The 16456-nt window shown below is 42.6% G+C and overlaps 1 protein-coding gene across 1 annotated transcript in view; it reads right to left on the bottom strand.

Moving 5' to 3' along the window:
• HDAC7 (histone deacetylase 7) overlaps positions 1-15273 on the bottom strand; it is a 153752-nt gene extending 138479 nt beyond the window's left edge. Inside the window, exon 1 of the mRNA XM_060763820.2 lies at positions 14952-15273. Within this exon, the coding sequence (XP_060619803.2) occupies positions 14952-15138 (187 nt within the window). The 5' untranslated portion in view covers positions 15139-15273. The remainder of the gene's footprint in view (positions 1-14951) is intronic.
• Positions 15274-16456: the final 1183 nt, after the last annotated feature.

Genomic DNA, 16456 nt, shown 5'->3' with positions numbered 1-16456 from the left:
TACACCACCACAACAACAACCAAAGGAGCCATGAATTTCACAAAGTAATATATTCAGATGATAGATGGCCTTTTGGACTAGTCAGTACAAGTGAATAGGTATGGATGATATTTGAAACTTCATCAGGAAGCTCACTTCATTGGTTAGTTAGTTACATCAGGTAACCACCAGAAAATATTTTTACCATATGCAGGAAGGAGAAAGAGCTAAAGAACAGAGCATGTTGGGAGAGAATACAACCAATTTCTTGCTCATGACATTAGGAGAAAGCAGAATGACTTCTCCGCCCTCTGTTATAATTGTTTTCCTTATCCTTTAACTCAGCAACACAATAAATTTGCTTTTAAAAATGATTTTAACAAGGCATACAGGATGGCAAAAGACTTCTCCAAATACAGTAGAGTCTTGCTTATCCAACATAAACGGGCCAGCAGAACATTGGATGAGTGAAAATGTTGGATAATAAGGAGGGATTAAGGAAAAGCCTATTAAACGTCACATTACATTATGATTTTACGAATTAAGCACCAAAGTATGTTTTACAACAAACCAACAGAAAAAGCAGTTCAATGCATGTTAAAGTTATGTAGTAATTACTGTATTTATGAATTTAGCACCAAAACATCACAATGTATTGAAACAGTTGTGGATCCGGGCGGTAGGCAGACTGCATTGGATAATACGGAACGTTAGATGAGTGGAAGTTGGATAAGCGAGACTCTACTGTAATGAACAATCTTGGACATGTAATTCCTATCACATTCAAATGGCTGATGATCAAATAACTGCACAGAGGATAACACTCTACAGTAAGTCTCCTATTAACTTTATCACACTTTCCTTGGCTGTTTCACACCACTCCACTTGCCATTTTAAGGAGAGCATTTTGACACTCTTCTGAATTCTAGGGTGAAAATTGTGTTTTGGTTATATGCAGAGTGGTAAATTCATAATTCTTCAGATGCTGCTAGCCTCTAACTCCCATCAATCCCAACCAGCACAAATGGAAGATGGTGGTAGTTTGTCACCTCTAAAAAGTCACTGGTTCTGCACCCTTCGTTTAAATTCTGGTAATTTGGAGGACAGCACTGGTGCTATCTACATCTGGTGAAATATGTCCTTTCTAGGATTTTTCTAGGTCCTCCAGGTGATTTTATGATATGCTTCCACTGAAAAGCACTACAGAGTTGCTCAGGGAACCTAGAAATTTCCTAGATAGGTATTCTCTCTATGAATTTTCTAGGTTTTTCAGGATGATTCTATGGAACTTCTGGCAGAAGTCACTCGTTTCAGTAGTGTTCTCTATTAGCCATGGTTTCCTGTTTCTTCTTCTACTATTATTCTTATTGTATTGTTATTTTTACTTGCCTCTTCTCACAAGTCAAGGCAGACACAACTTGATTAAAACAAACAGATAAAATATACTACTAAAATGCAGAAAGTTTGGGAACATTGTATACACCACAGTCTTAGATCGGTGAAACACAGTTCTGGGTGGTTTTGCAACTGAATCCAGATTTGAAATACTGGAAATCAGACTATGGGACAAGTAGGACAGATTAACGTCAGAACATATGCATCTGTCCCAGTGGGCTGGATGTTTTGACAAACTGCTGCCAATCAGAACAAAGAGTACATGGGTTCATGGTCTATGGAAGCTTCATACGCCATAATAACCTAATTTTATATTAGTTTCTGGAATACATTCTGCTCAAAGCAACCAACAAAACCACAATACAAAAATGCAACCACCACTAAAATCCAGTAAACCATAGATATAATTCACTATTCATTGAAATTGTTGGTTCATCCCAGGAGCTAAACTAGGCCCACTGGATGAACTGCTAAATGACTAAATGATCAGTAGGGGTGAACAAAAGTACAGATCTCGTTGATTTGAAGGGTCTGCTCTGGTTGAAAGGAGTGCTACTCAAAGTGCTGGTTGCTGATTCAGTGTCAATCCCTGAACCATTCGCTATCACTCAGCAGCAAGCAACAGTTATAACTAATGAACACAAATAAAGTGTCAATCCCTGGCATTTTGGAGAGAAAAAATAACTGGCAGTTCCCCAGGTAGGATATCCTTAGCAGCAGGACTACAAAGCATACATTCAACATGACTGCAGTTCAGTTTTGAGCAACAACCTCAAGCTCACATCTACAACATTTGCCAAAGTATCACAACATGTTATACTCTGATGTGGTAGCATTAAGAATATCTTGTACAGGCAGATACAACACAGGCTCTGTAGGTTTGTTCTTAAATTTAATTTGTATGTAAGTTGGGACATGTACATTTTTCAAATGTAACTCCAGAAATAGATGGCTAGGTAGGTAGATAAAAGCTTTGGATAGCATTCAGGTGGGTTAACACCCTTGTAGTGTTTGTTTTGCTGTCTGTGCCCCTGTTCAGAAGATTTGACCTCACTTTACATCCCTGTAACAATTGGATTTTGAAAAATTTGGCTTATTGTAGAAACAAGAATTGGTGATAAATCTTCAGTAGAGACACCTTTCTCCCATAACACTTCCAGGAGTGAATTTCCTTTCTGAGGAGTAGATTTTTCTCACTACCTGTTGCCTCATCCCCGTTCTTAACTATGAGTCAAGCATAAATCAGATGTCTGTAACTCAGGATCTGCCTGCATATTGCAACAGAGCAATAGGAAAGGATTTTTTCCTACTTCTATCAGGTCTCATCTACACTTCCATTATAATACAGATTGAACTACACTATATGATCAGTGTATATCAGGGGTCCTCAGCTTGTGAGTCCCCAGATGTTTTGGCCTTCAACTCCCAGAAATCCTAACAACAAGTAAACTGGCTGGGATTTCTGGGAGTTTTAGGCCAAAAACATCTGGGAACCCACAGGTTGTGAACCACTGGTGCAGACTCATACAATGCCATTTAATTGCATTATATGAGTCTACACCAGGGGTCCTCAAACTTTTTAAACAGAGGGCCAGGTCACAGTCCCTCAAACTGTTGGAGGGCCAGATTATAATTTGAAAAAACATGAATTAATTCCTGCGCACAGTGCACATATCTTATTTGTAGTGCAAAAACACTTTAAAACAATACAATAATTAAACTGACGAACAACTTCAAATTTCAATTTATTAGTATTTCAATAGGAAGTGTAGGGCTGCTTTTGGCTGATGATATAGGATTGTTGTTGTGTGCTATCAAGTCGTTTCAGACTTAGGTTGACCCTGAGTGAGGGCCGGGCAAATGACCTTAGAGGGCTGTATCCGGCCCCCGGGTCTTAGTTTGAGGACCCCTGGTCTACACTGACCGTATAATGCAGTTCAATCTGCATTATAATGGCAATATAGATGGAGCAAATTCTGCACAGATTTCAATCTTTTTGAACAGTGGTGTCCTTAAACTTTGTCCTGAAAACAAACCAGTTATAGGGGCCAAGCCATTCCAGTGCCAGGAATTTTCCAGCTCTGAATGCTTGAGAAAAGAGACTCCCCAACTATCTTCCAAAGCCATCTTCTCAGTTTACGAGATCAATTTCCCAAGCTTGCAATAGTCTTCCAGGAACTAACTGGCTGATGGTTTTTATTTCATTTCTTTAATTATCTATTTTATTTGGAGCGCCGGCTTGTTATGCACGCTGATGCCTCTGGAGAACTCTCAAAGGTAGCCCGGCTAAGAGGCAGCTGGCAAGCTCAGGTGGCTTTGTGATCTATTATCCAGGGCTATAAATAGCTGCTGGAACCCAGATGCCTGGCTGCTAATGGTTCTTGGAAAATTCTCAAGCACACCTTGAAAGGGTGGGTGCAGCAGACCAGTTGAAAGTTAACCCTTAATTCAGCAAACTTTGATAGCAGGAAATGGTGTGGGAAACCACACATTGTTAGCTCAAGGCATGGAAGGGAGGGAAGGCGGGAGAAGAAGGGGCCAATATGGTGAAAAACAATCTCTTCATCTTTGACTCCACGCAGCAATGCAAAACAAAAATCTTCAGGAACAGCCTGTTCTTGAATATATTATTCCCCTTTGTGTATTCCACCTACCATCCAGAGCAGAAGAGTCAGTACGCCAAAGTTTCCATTTCTATCCTGTATTTTTCAAATGTTCAACTCATTCCTTTATGAATGGCAAGTGTATATCAGTTATTAATATCACATTTCTCATAGTAAAATGATAGCACAAGGCATTTAATTACTATTATGTGAATTGTCATGTTTAGATTCACAGATCATAAAATACAGGGGTCACTTGGTAACTGTGAGGTTTTAGTTTTGGGCCAAAATCTGAGGATTCTCAATTCCCTTTATATATAATGTTGCAGTGAAATGGTGTCTAATCCAATCCAATCCAATAAGCCTTTATTGGCATATACATAGGAAAAATGTATAAAATACAGTACAAACCATAGAAAGGGGAACTTCACATTTGCTACATTTGTGAGTTTTCTGGGCTGTAAAAATGATGTCTATACAAAACAATTCTGGGCGGTAGAAATGAAATTATATAAAACAATTCACAGCAGTGTGCCTAAACATCAGTGTAATGTTCGGATTTTTAGTGTTTTCCTCTCAAAGAATTTTAAACCGTGGTTGCTTGAATCCATGGATACATACTTCATGGATATAAAGGGCCCTTCTACACTACCATATAATCCAGAATATCAAGGCAGATAATCCACATTATCTGCTTTGAACTGGATTAGCTGAGGGCCCTTCCACACAGCCCTATATCCCAGAATATCAAGGCAGGAAATCCCACAATATCTGCTTTAAACTGGGTTAACTGAGTCCACACTGTTATATATTCCAGTTCAAAGCAGAAAATGTGGGATCTCCTGCCTTGATATTCTGGGTTATATTTATTATTTATTTATTTACTATATTTACCGCTTTTCTCAGCCCACGGGTGACTCAAAGCTGCTTACAGTAGCAAAATTCAATGCTCAAAACATAATAAAACAATTTTAAAAAATGGCATAAATATATAATCATTACAAAGTGAATAAAACATAACTCATTATATGGCTGTGTGGAAGGGCCCTAAGTCTGCAGTGTCATATAATCCAGTTCAAAGCAGATCATCTGGATTTTATACATATATGTTTATTTTATTAACATTTCTAAACAAAACATTCCCTAATGCCTATGAAAATGAGTATGCAAGATTTAATATTACAAGTTTTTATTCTGAAGCCAGAGTCAGTACATTTCTTCTCACTTCAACTTCATCCAAAGTTGCTTCCAATACAGCAACCCTTCTCCTATGACCATAACGTGGATTCAGATATCTGGAGTAAATTTTCAACATCTACCCTTTCCCTTAGAGTTCAGGAAAGTACCTGTTTTGGACAACAACATCCTGAATCCTTTGCCCCAAGTGGCTAGCAGCAAAGCTTACTAGTGGATTTGGGGAGGCATAATTCCAAAAAGAAATCTTCTAAAGTAAAGGCAGGGAAGTTTTAGAGTAACGCTTCTCTGTTTTTAGGTCCTTCCAATGTTTTGGACTTTAATTTTCAGAAGACCCAGTTAGGGTGACCAATGTTCAAGAATTCTGAGAGGACCAGAGTCTGACAGGCACTGTTTAGAGAGCACCATTTTCCAAGTTCACAGTCAATATGGAACACATTTTCATCCCAATCTGTTTGCCAGGGAACTCAGGGCCTTGGACAGCATTCTGGGGGAAAAGTCTGGGGTACACACATTCTTTGTGCAAAGCTCCAGGCTTGTGAATTGACCATCACTCCAGATTCAATGTGATGTCAGCTTAGAACTCACCCAGTTATCTCCTCTGTGTTTTAAGGAAGGAGTGAAAATTTGATAAAACTACTTTTGATCAAATCTCTCCACAACAAGCCACCTTTTTAACAAAACAAAAAATACTCTTTAGATGGACTTCTGGGTAGTTCCACAGCAATTCTGGTGTACTGGCTACACAATATGGGATTGGGACACCCACACTGAGCCCTGAAACTCATAATAATAATAATAATCATCATCATCATCATCATCATTTATTTATACCCTGCCACCATCTCCCCAAGGGGACTTGGGACAGCTTACATGAGGCCAAGCTCAACAACACATCAGTAAAACAACAAAGCAGCAAGAAAATAAAACAATACAATTAATATAACTCACATATAAGCATTAACACAAAAAAATTTAAAACCTTATGGCCGGGCCAGATGTAATAGATTAAAAACTCACACAAAGTGGAGAAGGAAAGAGCCCTATATATCACCTCCCATTCATCATATCATACACAATTTAATCATTTTCCTTTGATGATAACAGGCCAACATCCTATTCATTAAAGTTAACTTAAGCACATTTAGGATTCATTTACCTATCAATGTAAATGTAATAATTACTAGTCACATATGAATGAATTATTTTATTTGTTTAGAATGAGTGGGCTGAATTTCAATGATGAATAATGTGAACCGTTTTGAAATATATCATTTTTTTAGTTTAATTAAAATAAAATACAAACAAACAGAAACCAAAGGCATATATAGCTCTTGACAACTCGCCCAACCCAAAAAGTGCTATCCTGGCTTTCAGTAGATTCCCACCTTTGCTGTATACATAAAGACACACTAAACAGGAAAATGTTGTTAACTACTGGTTAATTTTGAATACGCCCCTCCTGTATATACAGGCAAACATCTCTTCCTAACAATGCAGAGACCCAAGCTAAATATGTGGGGCAGAAAAATCCTTCAACAGCTCATCTGTTCCATAAAAACAGTGCAAATGAGAGCACTTTCTGAAACTGACATGGAAACCCCAATCCCCATTGCCCTAGAAGCCTTGTCCTACTGTTTACTCACTTCACATTGCAATCCACATTATTTGGGCACTCTCTTTTTTAAAAAAGACAACTTGATTTTTAAAATATCCATAATGCAGATGGAGATTTTCAATAGCCAAGTTATGTGCCAGATTGTACCCTTCTCCTGGCTCTGCCTTCCTACTACATGGAAAACCCAACTTATGCACGTCATGGTTTTTAGCATCAGCACTGGATTAAAAAATGATGGCTCAGGAGAAAAGTGGAATAGAGCTTTCTGCTGTTCCTCCAGTTCTCAAAGTCTTTTTGGTGGAGTTTAGAAAATTTAGGTGTGGGTGTTTGTGACATTTCCAGGGCTTAGACCTTCTTTATATCCTGGACCAGCTCTATGTAATAACAAGTTATGCAAAGATTCAGAACTTTGTGAGATATGGATCCCACCTGGCAATCGCTGATATCGGACACAATGCAGAGCCAGAGCTCTTGACAAAACCTTGTTTGAAATGTTATTAATTGGCAGAACTCTGCGGGGCAAATCCTACAGACACATTTGGTATGTCTATGCATGGCAACTCCCCAAATCTGTCTTTCGGCTTACATCAGGGATGTGGCAATGAACTTCCAGGGCTTAGAGAAGAAGATCAGAAGAGTCAGGTGCAAGGCACGATGCTGAAATCACTTCTTCTAGGCAATAATAAAAAGGACTTGGAGCTCTGCCTTCTTCTGCATCTGACCCACACCACACTACAAGAATTTGTGATAGAGTATGAAATTTGGTCTGAAGAAGTAGCCAACAAGTAGAGAGGTTATGTTCTTCTCACATCTCAGGCTTGTCTGCTCCAAATAACGTTATAATAGCAACTACGTTTTAAAATAAATTCTCAATCATGACAAAAAAAACCAACCTGGTGGCCTCCAGATGTTTCTGACTGCCACTTTCACCATCATTGCTAGTCTACTGTTTGTGGATACTGAGTGTTACAGTCCAAGGCCCCAGGTTTGGTGAGACCTTTAAAGGTATAAGGCCGAGGAAGGAAGAGTGTATAGGTGTCACTGCCCGGCCAAGATATGTTATTTGGGGCAGGGGCTATAGCAAGTTTATGGCCCCATCTACACTTCCATTTAATCCAAATTGAACTGGATTATATGGGAGTAAGCTGCCTTGAGTACCCTCTAGGGTGAGAAAGGCGGGGTATAAATGAAGTAAACAGTAAATAAATAAGTATGAAGAAGTAGTCGATAGTAGGTTTATCTGTCAGATTCCTCTAGAAGCTACAGGTCATCAAGTTGTAAACTTGGCTAAGACAAGCAAGCTTATACAGAATCAATCCACTAGTCCAAACAGCCCAGAACTGTCTATTCAACACTGAATGGTAGCAGACAGAGTATTATCTATGCTCAGCCTAGGGATGCCAGGGATTAGACTTGGAGCCTTTTACAGGCAGAGCATGTGCTCTGCCACTCAGTTATTACCCTCCCCTTACATTCTTTGATTTGGCCCCAAAGTTCCCAGTTCAAATGTTACGTGCACCATCTATCAAATGCAGCATGCAGAGGGAATCTCTGGATCTCCAGATGATTTGAAATAAATATCAGGGCTCTTGGGAGCTGAAGTCCAAAGCCACTGGAAGACCACCAGTTTCCCACCTATGGTTCAAGGCATTCCAATTACTGGTTGCATAAGTGTAGAAAAAACACTTTCCATGTCCTTTGGTATGATGCTATGGTCAACTTCTGCTGGAAGCTGACCACAGAATTGCACTGGAGGAAATAGAGATTCCTAGAGGTGATTTTTCAATCATGAACATCCTGGCACCTACAGCAAAATTAAAACATCATCATGGACATATCTTATTTTGAATTAAGTCCTCTGGTACATATACATTGTAGAATTAATGCAATTCGATCTACTTTAATTCCAGGTCTCAGTGCTATGGAAGTGTGGGAGTTGTAGTTTTACAAGGTCTTTAGTGTTCACTGCCAAAGGGTGTCATTGACTCACCAAATACAAATCCCAGAATTCCATAGCAGTGAACCTTGCCAATTAAAGTGGTACAGGATAAATACACTCCCAGTGAGTTCAATAGGTTTAGCAACCAAATAAAAATATACATTTCACATTTTAGACTATGGTTTCAATCTACTTGCTTAGGAACACGGCCCACTGAATTACATGGAGCTTACTTTTGAGTAGACATGGATAGGATTACATCACAAGAGGTGTAAACAAATCAGATCTGTACAGAGGTCAATATCAGTTGCATCCAGATTACTGAACAGACCAGACCTGTCTGCTAGGACTGAAACCCAAAATATATTTGGCAATGTGTTGTTGAAGGCTTTCATATACAGAATCACTGGGTTGCTGTTAGTTTTTCTGCCTCTATGGCCATGTTCCAGAAGCATTCTCTCCTGAATTGGCAACATACAACAACAAAAAACCCCAAACAGTTGATTTCCCTGTCTCTCATTTCCAGTGCTCCCCCAATCCCTTACAGATCAGTGGCAATAATGAAATCTTGAGAGATGCAAGTGTATGAGAATCTTGAGAGATGCAAGTGTAAGGGAATGAGAAAGAGGTTCCTTTCTCCCAGCCCCAATTTAAGCCCTGTTAAGGTACTGTTACATATTTTAGGCCCTCACAACAAGAAGATGGACAAGAATTTTGCTACCATCACTTCTGTCATCCTCAGTTTTAGCAAAGGGATGACCTTATATAAGGTCATAGATATATCAAATAATATATAAGGTGATACATACATCACATAATTGCAAGCAACAAGCACATACAGATACACCTGCCCTTCCTTTGCCACCTTGAACAGGTAAGTAGGCGGAAAAGGTTGAGACCTATAGTGAATGTTGCTGGGCCTATTGCTCAACATTCAGCCCTCAAATGCTCCTGTAGCTACAAAGAGGTTCTTCTGACATTTTCAAGCACTCTTGTTCTTGACTACCTAGCAAATCCAAACAGACGCTTAAACAAACTCAAACAGACCCCACTTGAGAAGTCATGACAACCACCTAACAAAACATCCCACTGCCCCTCCACTTAGGGGAGTTCACACTTTGCCGTATTGACTTTTCCCCCCTTCAGTGAGATGTCATAAAATCAAGTATCAGGGACCAAAACTGACACTGTTTGCATACAGACAGCTTGGAAACATTGCTTTGAAAGGGGTATATCTCCCAGAAGCTTACAACTAGTCTGGCCAGCCAGGGATTCTGCAAATGGTACTCCCAATCATAGTGTTTTTAGGCCTTGCACAAACACACATTCCCCAACCTTGTGAGCAATTGCCAACAGCACAACTAGCTGATCTGACTACTGTTATTGGCAATGGAAATACTTCCAAGAACCCCACAAAAAGATGGCGCATGGAAATGACTGGAGTACCCATTTAGTAAACTCAGAACAATCTCTGGAATCCTACTTCCAAGAAAATCTCACTGGGCTTTTCAAGATGTTTCTTACTTTGAGTGTACATATGAAGATCTATAGATAGCTATTTAACCTGCCTTGAAGTCAGTCAAGCAAGGAGGAAATCACTAAAGGAAATGGAATCTCACCCAGTGCTAAAGCCAAGAATTTCTTTTCATAACCCAATATCGAAATTGGAAAGTCACAAACCATAGACACCAATAGGGTACCTGGTCTTGCTAAAGCTCCAGATAACCAAGAAAAAATACAAGGAATATATCCACAACCAGGGCACAGTAAAATTGCTTTTTTTCCTCTATCACACCCAAAATCTTCTAACCTGGAAGATCCCTATAGGACTCTTGGTCTTGTAGTCCAAAAAAACTAACTCAGCCAACCATCACCTTCCATTCTCAACTTGCTGTTTTGTGCCGTCATACAGAGTCTGGCTTATGGAGAAGATTTGTTCAGAGGAACTATATATGCCAGAGGTTCCCAAATTAAGGCCCACGGGCCGAATATGGCCCTCCAAGGACAGTGTCCCGCCCCCCGGAATAAACTTTAGACTTAAGGAGACCCTAGGTCTGAAATGACTTGAAGGTACGCAACAGCAACAATCCTAATTAACTGGCCTATCTCATCAACCAAAAGCTGGACCACATTTCTCATTGAAATAATGGAAAGTTTATGTTGGTTAAAATTGTTCTTCGTTGTAAATGTGGTATAGTTCTTTAAAAGATTTTGAATGACAAATAAGATATGTTCAGTGTGCATAGGAATTAACTCATTTTTTTCAAACTATAGTCTGGCCTGTCAATAGTCTGAGGGAAATGACTTGAAGGTACACAACAGCAACAATCCTAATTAACTGGCCTATCTCATCAACCAAAAGCTGGACCACATTTCTCATTGAAATAATGGAAAGTTTATGTTGGTTAAAATTGTTCTTCGTTGTAAATGTGGTATTGTTCTTTAAAAGATTTTGAATGACAAATAAGATATGTTCAGTGTGCATAGGAATTAACTCATTTTTTTCAAACTATAGTCTGGCCTGTCAATAGTCTGAGGGACAGTGAACCCGCCCCTGGCTTTAAAAGTTTGAGGACCCCTGATATATGGTACCTTCATTCAAGGCTGAAAAGATATGATTGACCAAAGTCACCCAATTGATTTCCAGTGGTCCAGCAAGGATTCAGATCAGGTCTCCTGGAATCGTAGTTTGATATATGAAATCCCTATATTACGCTGGCTCACTCCATTCCGATTGCTACTGGCAAAATGCTGAAATCTGGTATCCTACCCCAGGAAGGATAGAAGAGCACATAAAGCAAAGGTAATAAGATCCATCTTTTCTTGATGACACAGAATGAAAACAACGGTTCTCAACCTTAGAGTACCCAGATAGTGTCAGACCACATAATCATCTCCAGCCAGCATGAGCAATAGTCAAGGTAATTGTTGATGATCAAGGACCACATAAGTCAAAACCAACCCAACAGCAATTAACAGCAACAAAACCCACAAATGCAGGTGTACGGCTGGAGAGAAAAGCCAAACTGAGAAAGGATGCCAGGTATTTCAGGTGCTTTGATCCCTATAATGTGCTATATAATGTGCTATATAAGCGCTAGTTGACTGAAGTGTCCTCCCCCAGAAGCCACAGCACAGTGCATTGGGAGCATGTATAAACTCCCAAGATGACTCCAGCCAGCGAGTCAAGCGACATTTAACAGAGAGCCAAAGCATCCTTAGGGACACTTAATCACAGGGCAAAAGAGGCGGCTCCTGGATTGTAACAAGGTTACAATGAGACTAGTGGAGACAAAACTTGCCCCGCAAAGAAAGATTTAGGCATTCCCATCCGCTCCACCCACGTAGTTACATTTTCTGTGCCAGCCTCAAACAGGGGGAATCTTCAAACCACAAGTAATATGATCTGAGGCTGGTTTTCTCAGGGCAGCAAAGTCTCGGTGCCTGACTTAAACATGGCTCCATTGCAAGCCAAACCATGTGGCAGCACAAATACTCCACCTGCCACTCAGGAGACTTCTCACCAGCCCGAGGGGAGGGATGTAGCTATGGGGAGGAGGGTCAAAAATGGGAGCATTGTCCCCAATAAGAATATTTCCCTTCCCATGAAACTTCCTTTTGCTCCCCTAATATCTAACATTTGCAGTCACTCAAAACACCAACTGAGCATTATTTACTTATTTGTTTATTTATTTGTTTATTTATTTATTTATTTATTTATTTATTTATTATTTAACATTTAGAAATACAACATAGGCAGCCAAAGGAAAGGGGCAAGGTAAGTGACCAAAGGAAAATAAATACAGCAAAAAAACAAAAACAAAAAAAAACCCCTAAAGGAGGTATTCTTAGGGAGCATCTGCCCTGTCGAATTAACACTTTTTGATACCACTTTAATTGCCTGGACTCAATACAATGGAAACATTGGAAGATATAGTTTGGTGATGCATTATCATTATTTTGCAAAGACCTTGCAAAACTGCAACCCTGCATATTCCACAGTTTTGAGGCATAGCAGTTAAAGTGGTGTCAAACTGTGTTAATTCTGCAATGTAGCTGCACTCCTAGTCTACAAAAGCAAACGCTACCAATGTATTGTTGAAGGCTTTCATGGCTGGAATCACTGGGTTGTTGTAGGTTTTTTCGGACTATATGGCCATGTTCTAGAGGCATTCTCTCCTGATGTTTTGCCTGCATCTATGGCAAGCATTCTCAGAGGTAGTGAGGTTTCACCTGCATTTATGGCAAGCATCCTCAGAGGTAGTGACCATAGATGCCATAGATGCAGGCGAAACGTCAGGAGATAATGTCTCTAGAACATGGCCATATAGCCCAAAAAAACCTACAACAACCCAAAATCTACCAACTTTTTTCTCTAGGGGCCCTTCCACACAGCTATATAACCCTGAATATGAAGACAGAGAATCCACAAGATCTGCTTTGAGCTAGGTTATCCAAGTCCATGCTACTATATAATCCAGTTCAAAGCAGTTAATATGGGATTTTATACAGCTGTGTGGAGCGGGCCAAAAGGACCATCTGAAGTAATGTAGCACACGGTTCATGGTTACTGCTACAATAGTGAGGCCTTTTTTGGGTAATGTCAGGCAGAAGTCAGGTCTCCCTGACATTTGCAGGCACTTCGTTCAGGCTTCAGAAGACTTTGGGCCCTTCCAGGCGGGCCCTATATCCCAGGATCTGTTCCCAGATTTTCTGCTTTAAACTGGATTGTATGAGTCTGCATTGCCAGATAATCAAAAAGTGTTAAACAGAAAACCTGGGATCAGATCCTGGGATATAAGGCCTGTCTGGAAGGGCCCTAGGTTAGTCTTGAATATCTCTTTGTATACAATCAAGAGGAGTGTTTGAACTTTCAAAGTCTTTCATACTATATATCATTACAGCACTCTTAGGGCCCTTCCACACAGCCCTGAATCCCAGAATATCAAGGCAGAAAATCCCACATTATCTAAGTGTGGACTCAGATAACCCACTTCAAAGCAGATATGATGGGATTTTCTGCCTTGATATTCTGGGATACAGGGCTGTGTGGAAGGGCTCTTATTTAACTTCTATGACAACATCCTCTGGAGTTGGCGTGGGCAAACTTTGGCCCTTCGTGTGTTTTGGACTGCAACTCCCACAATTCCTAACAGCCTCACGTCCTTTCCTTTTCCCCCTCTGCCGCTTAATCGGCTGAGGAGGAAAAGGAAGGGGCCTGAGGCTGTTGGGAATTGTGGGAGTTGCAGTACAAAACACCCAAAGGGCCAGTTTGCCCACGCCTGCTCTGGAGCCTGGGATTTGCAGTTCAGAAAGAGACATTTAGAATTCCCAGCAAGGGAGCTCTGGGACCTCACTTAAGGACAAAGCCCAATCCTGTGCAGAATGTGGTCAGGGCTCTTAAAAAGCGGGATCATAGTGCTATAATGTCGGGTGTGTTTGTGTGTCAGGACTGACTTGAGAAACTGCAGGTTGCTTCTGGCGTGAGAGAATTGGCCATCTGCAAGGACATTGCCTAGGGGATGCCCAGATGTTTTACCATCCTGTAGGAGGCTTCTCTCATGTCCCCCAGCATGGGGAGCTGGAGCTGACAGAGGGAGCTCACCCGCACTCTCCCCGGATTCAAACCTCTGACCTGTTGGCCTTGGCACAAGGTTTTAAAGGCTATAATGGTGTAGTAGTATGAGAGAACAGTTAAGACTCTGCAAGAGAAGACATTTGGGGGCTGAAGGAGAGTTTCATAGGGTATTTATGGGGAGGATCTGCTCCTCTTATTGATTTATTTACTTACTATACTTGTATACTGCCTTTCTCAGTCTATCAGGTGACTCAAGGCGGTTTACAACAAGTCAGTACACAGAATAGCAAAATACAGATGAAGCATTCAAACAATATAAAGCCCCAATAACAACAATAGAAACAATCTTGCCCTCCCTGAGTGTGTGTCCCCATCTCCTCCTTTGGAGGAACTCCAACCAAGTTCGAAAGAGAAAGGAAACAAGGCTGAGCTCCCCTTTCCCTTCCTCTTGGCCTGGTGTGTTGTCACTAACCCGGGGGGCATCTCCACTGTGACCCCGTGGGAATCCTGGGAGCTGTATGTAGCAGCCCTTTGGTGAAACGGCACACAGCTAGCCCAGAGCCAGGGCGATCCAAGTGGTGTGGAGCTGCACCGGTTGCCCAGTGAATTTCCCCGCGTGTCTGGGCGCGGGCTCCTTCTTCTTACCTTGGCTGGAAGAGCCGCTCTCCCCTTCAAGGCTCACGCCCTCCTCGTCCTCCTTCGCTCGGCCCGGCGTCCCATCTGCGGGGGAGAAAAGAGCGCCCGGGTCGTGAGTGGGGCTGCTGCTGCTGCTACTGCTGCTGACTCTGTGCCTCTCCGTGGGAGTCCCCAGGGTTGGGTGCAATCCGGGCATGGAGGAGCCCACAGCCCAGGCTCAAGACGCAGAGGGAGGAGGAGGAGGAAGAGGAACAAAACCCCCGATGGTCTCGCGTGGGGAGCTCAGTGGGCGCCGCATCCTCTGGGCATCCCTCCCTTCTAAGCTCCCTCTCTCCGCTTCTCTCCACCTGCGCTGGGCCTCGCGTGGCTCTCCTTTTCCTCCTCCGTGGAAAAAAAAAAAGAGAAGCCGGGGCGGAGTCCGCCGGGGAGAGGAGGGCGAAGAGAGGGAAGAAGAAAATAGAGCGAAAGAAAAGAAGCCAAAGAGGGAGGGGGGAAGGAAGGGGCGAGGGGGGAGAAAGTGGCATTGTTCGCGAAGGAGGCTCGCCATTGGCCACGGCTCCGCCAATGGCAGGGCGCAGAGGGAAGGGGGCTGGTCCAAGGGCTCCATCTGCTGCTGGAAGCGCGCCGCAGTCCCCTCCCACTCGGGACTTCCTCTCACTGGACCCTCTTCCCCACTCGCGACTCACCCTCCCCGCTGGTGACTCTCCCATTCGCGAAGCTCGTCCCGCTCGGAGGGCTCCCACGCGAGACCCCAACCCCCCACGCACCACTCCTGATGCTCCCACTCGTGACTCCTTCCAATGCGGGGCTTCCTCTCCCGCGAGAACCCTCTTACCACTTGGAAGGCTCCCACACGGGACCCCAACCTCCCCACACACCACTCCTGATGCTCCCACTCGAGAATCCTTCCCATGCGAGGCGTCCTCAACTGCAAGAACCCTCTTACCACTCAGAAGGCTCCCACACAAGACCCGAATCCCCCCACGAACCACTCCTGATGCTCCCACTCGGGGCTCCTTCCCATGCGGGGCTTCCTCTCCCGCGAGAACCGTCTTACAACTTGGAAAGCTTCCACGCGAGACCCCAACCCCCCATGCACCACTCCTGATGCTCCACTCATTAATCCTTCCCATGCGGGGCTTCCTCACTCGCAAAAACCCTCTTATCACTTGGAAGGCTCCCACACGGGAGCCCAACCTCCCCACACACCACTCCTGATGCTCCCACTCGTGATTCCTTCCCATGTAAGGCGTCCTCAACTGCAAGAACCCTCTTACCACTCAGAAGGCTCCCACACAAGACCCCAATCCCCCCACGCACCACTCCTGATGCTCCCACTCGTGACTCCTTCCCATGCGGGGCTTCCTCTCCCGCGAGAACCGTCTTACAACTTGGAAAGCTTCCACGCGAGACCCCAACTCCCCGACGCACCACTCCTGATGCTCCCACTCGTGACTCCTTCCCATGCGAGGCTTCCTCATTATCCTCTTACCACTCGCGATTCACAGAATCAT

This window comes from Anolis sagrei, chromosome 2 (assembly GCF_037176765.1).
Source record: "Anolis sagrei isolate rAnoSag1 chromosome 2, rAnoSag1.mat, whole genome shotgun sequence".
Taxonomy (NCBI): Eukaryota; Metazoa; Chordata; class Lepidosauria; order Squamata; family Dactyloidae; genus Anolis; species Anolis sagrei.
Note: the sequence above shows the minus strand (reverse complement) of the source record. Positions and strands in the feature narration are given on the sequence as shown.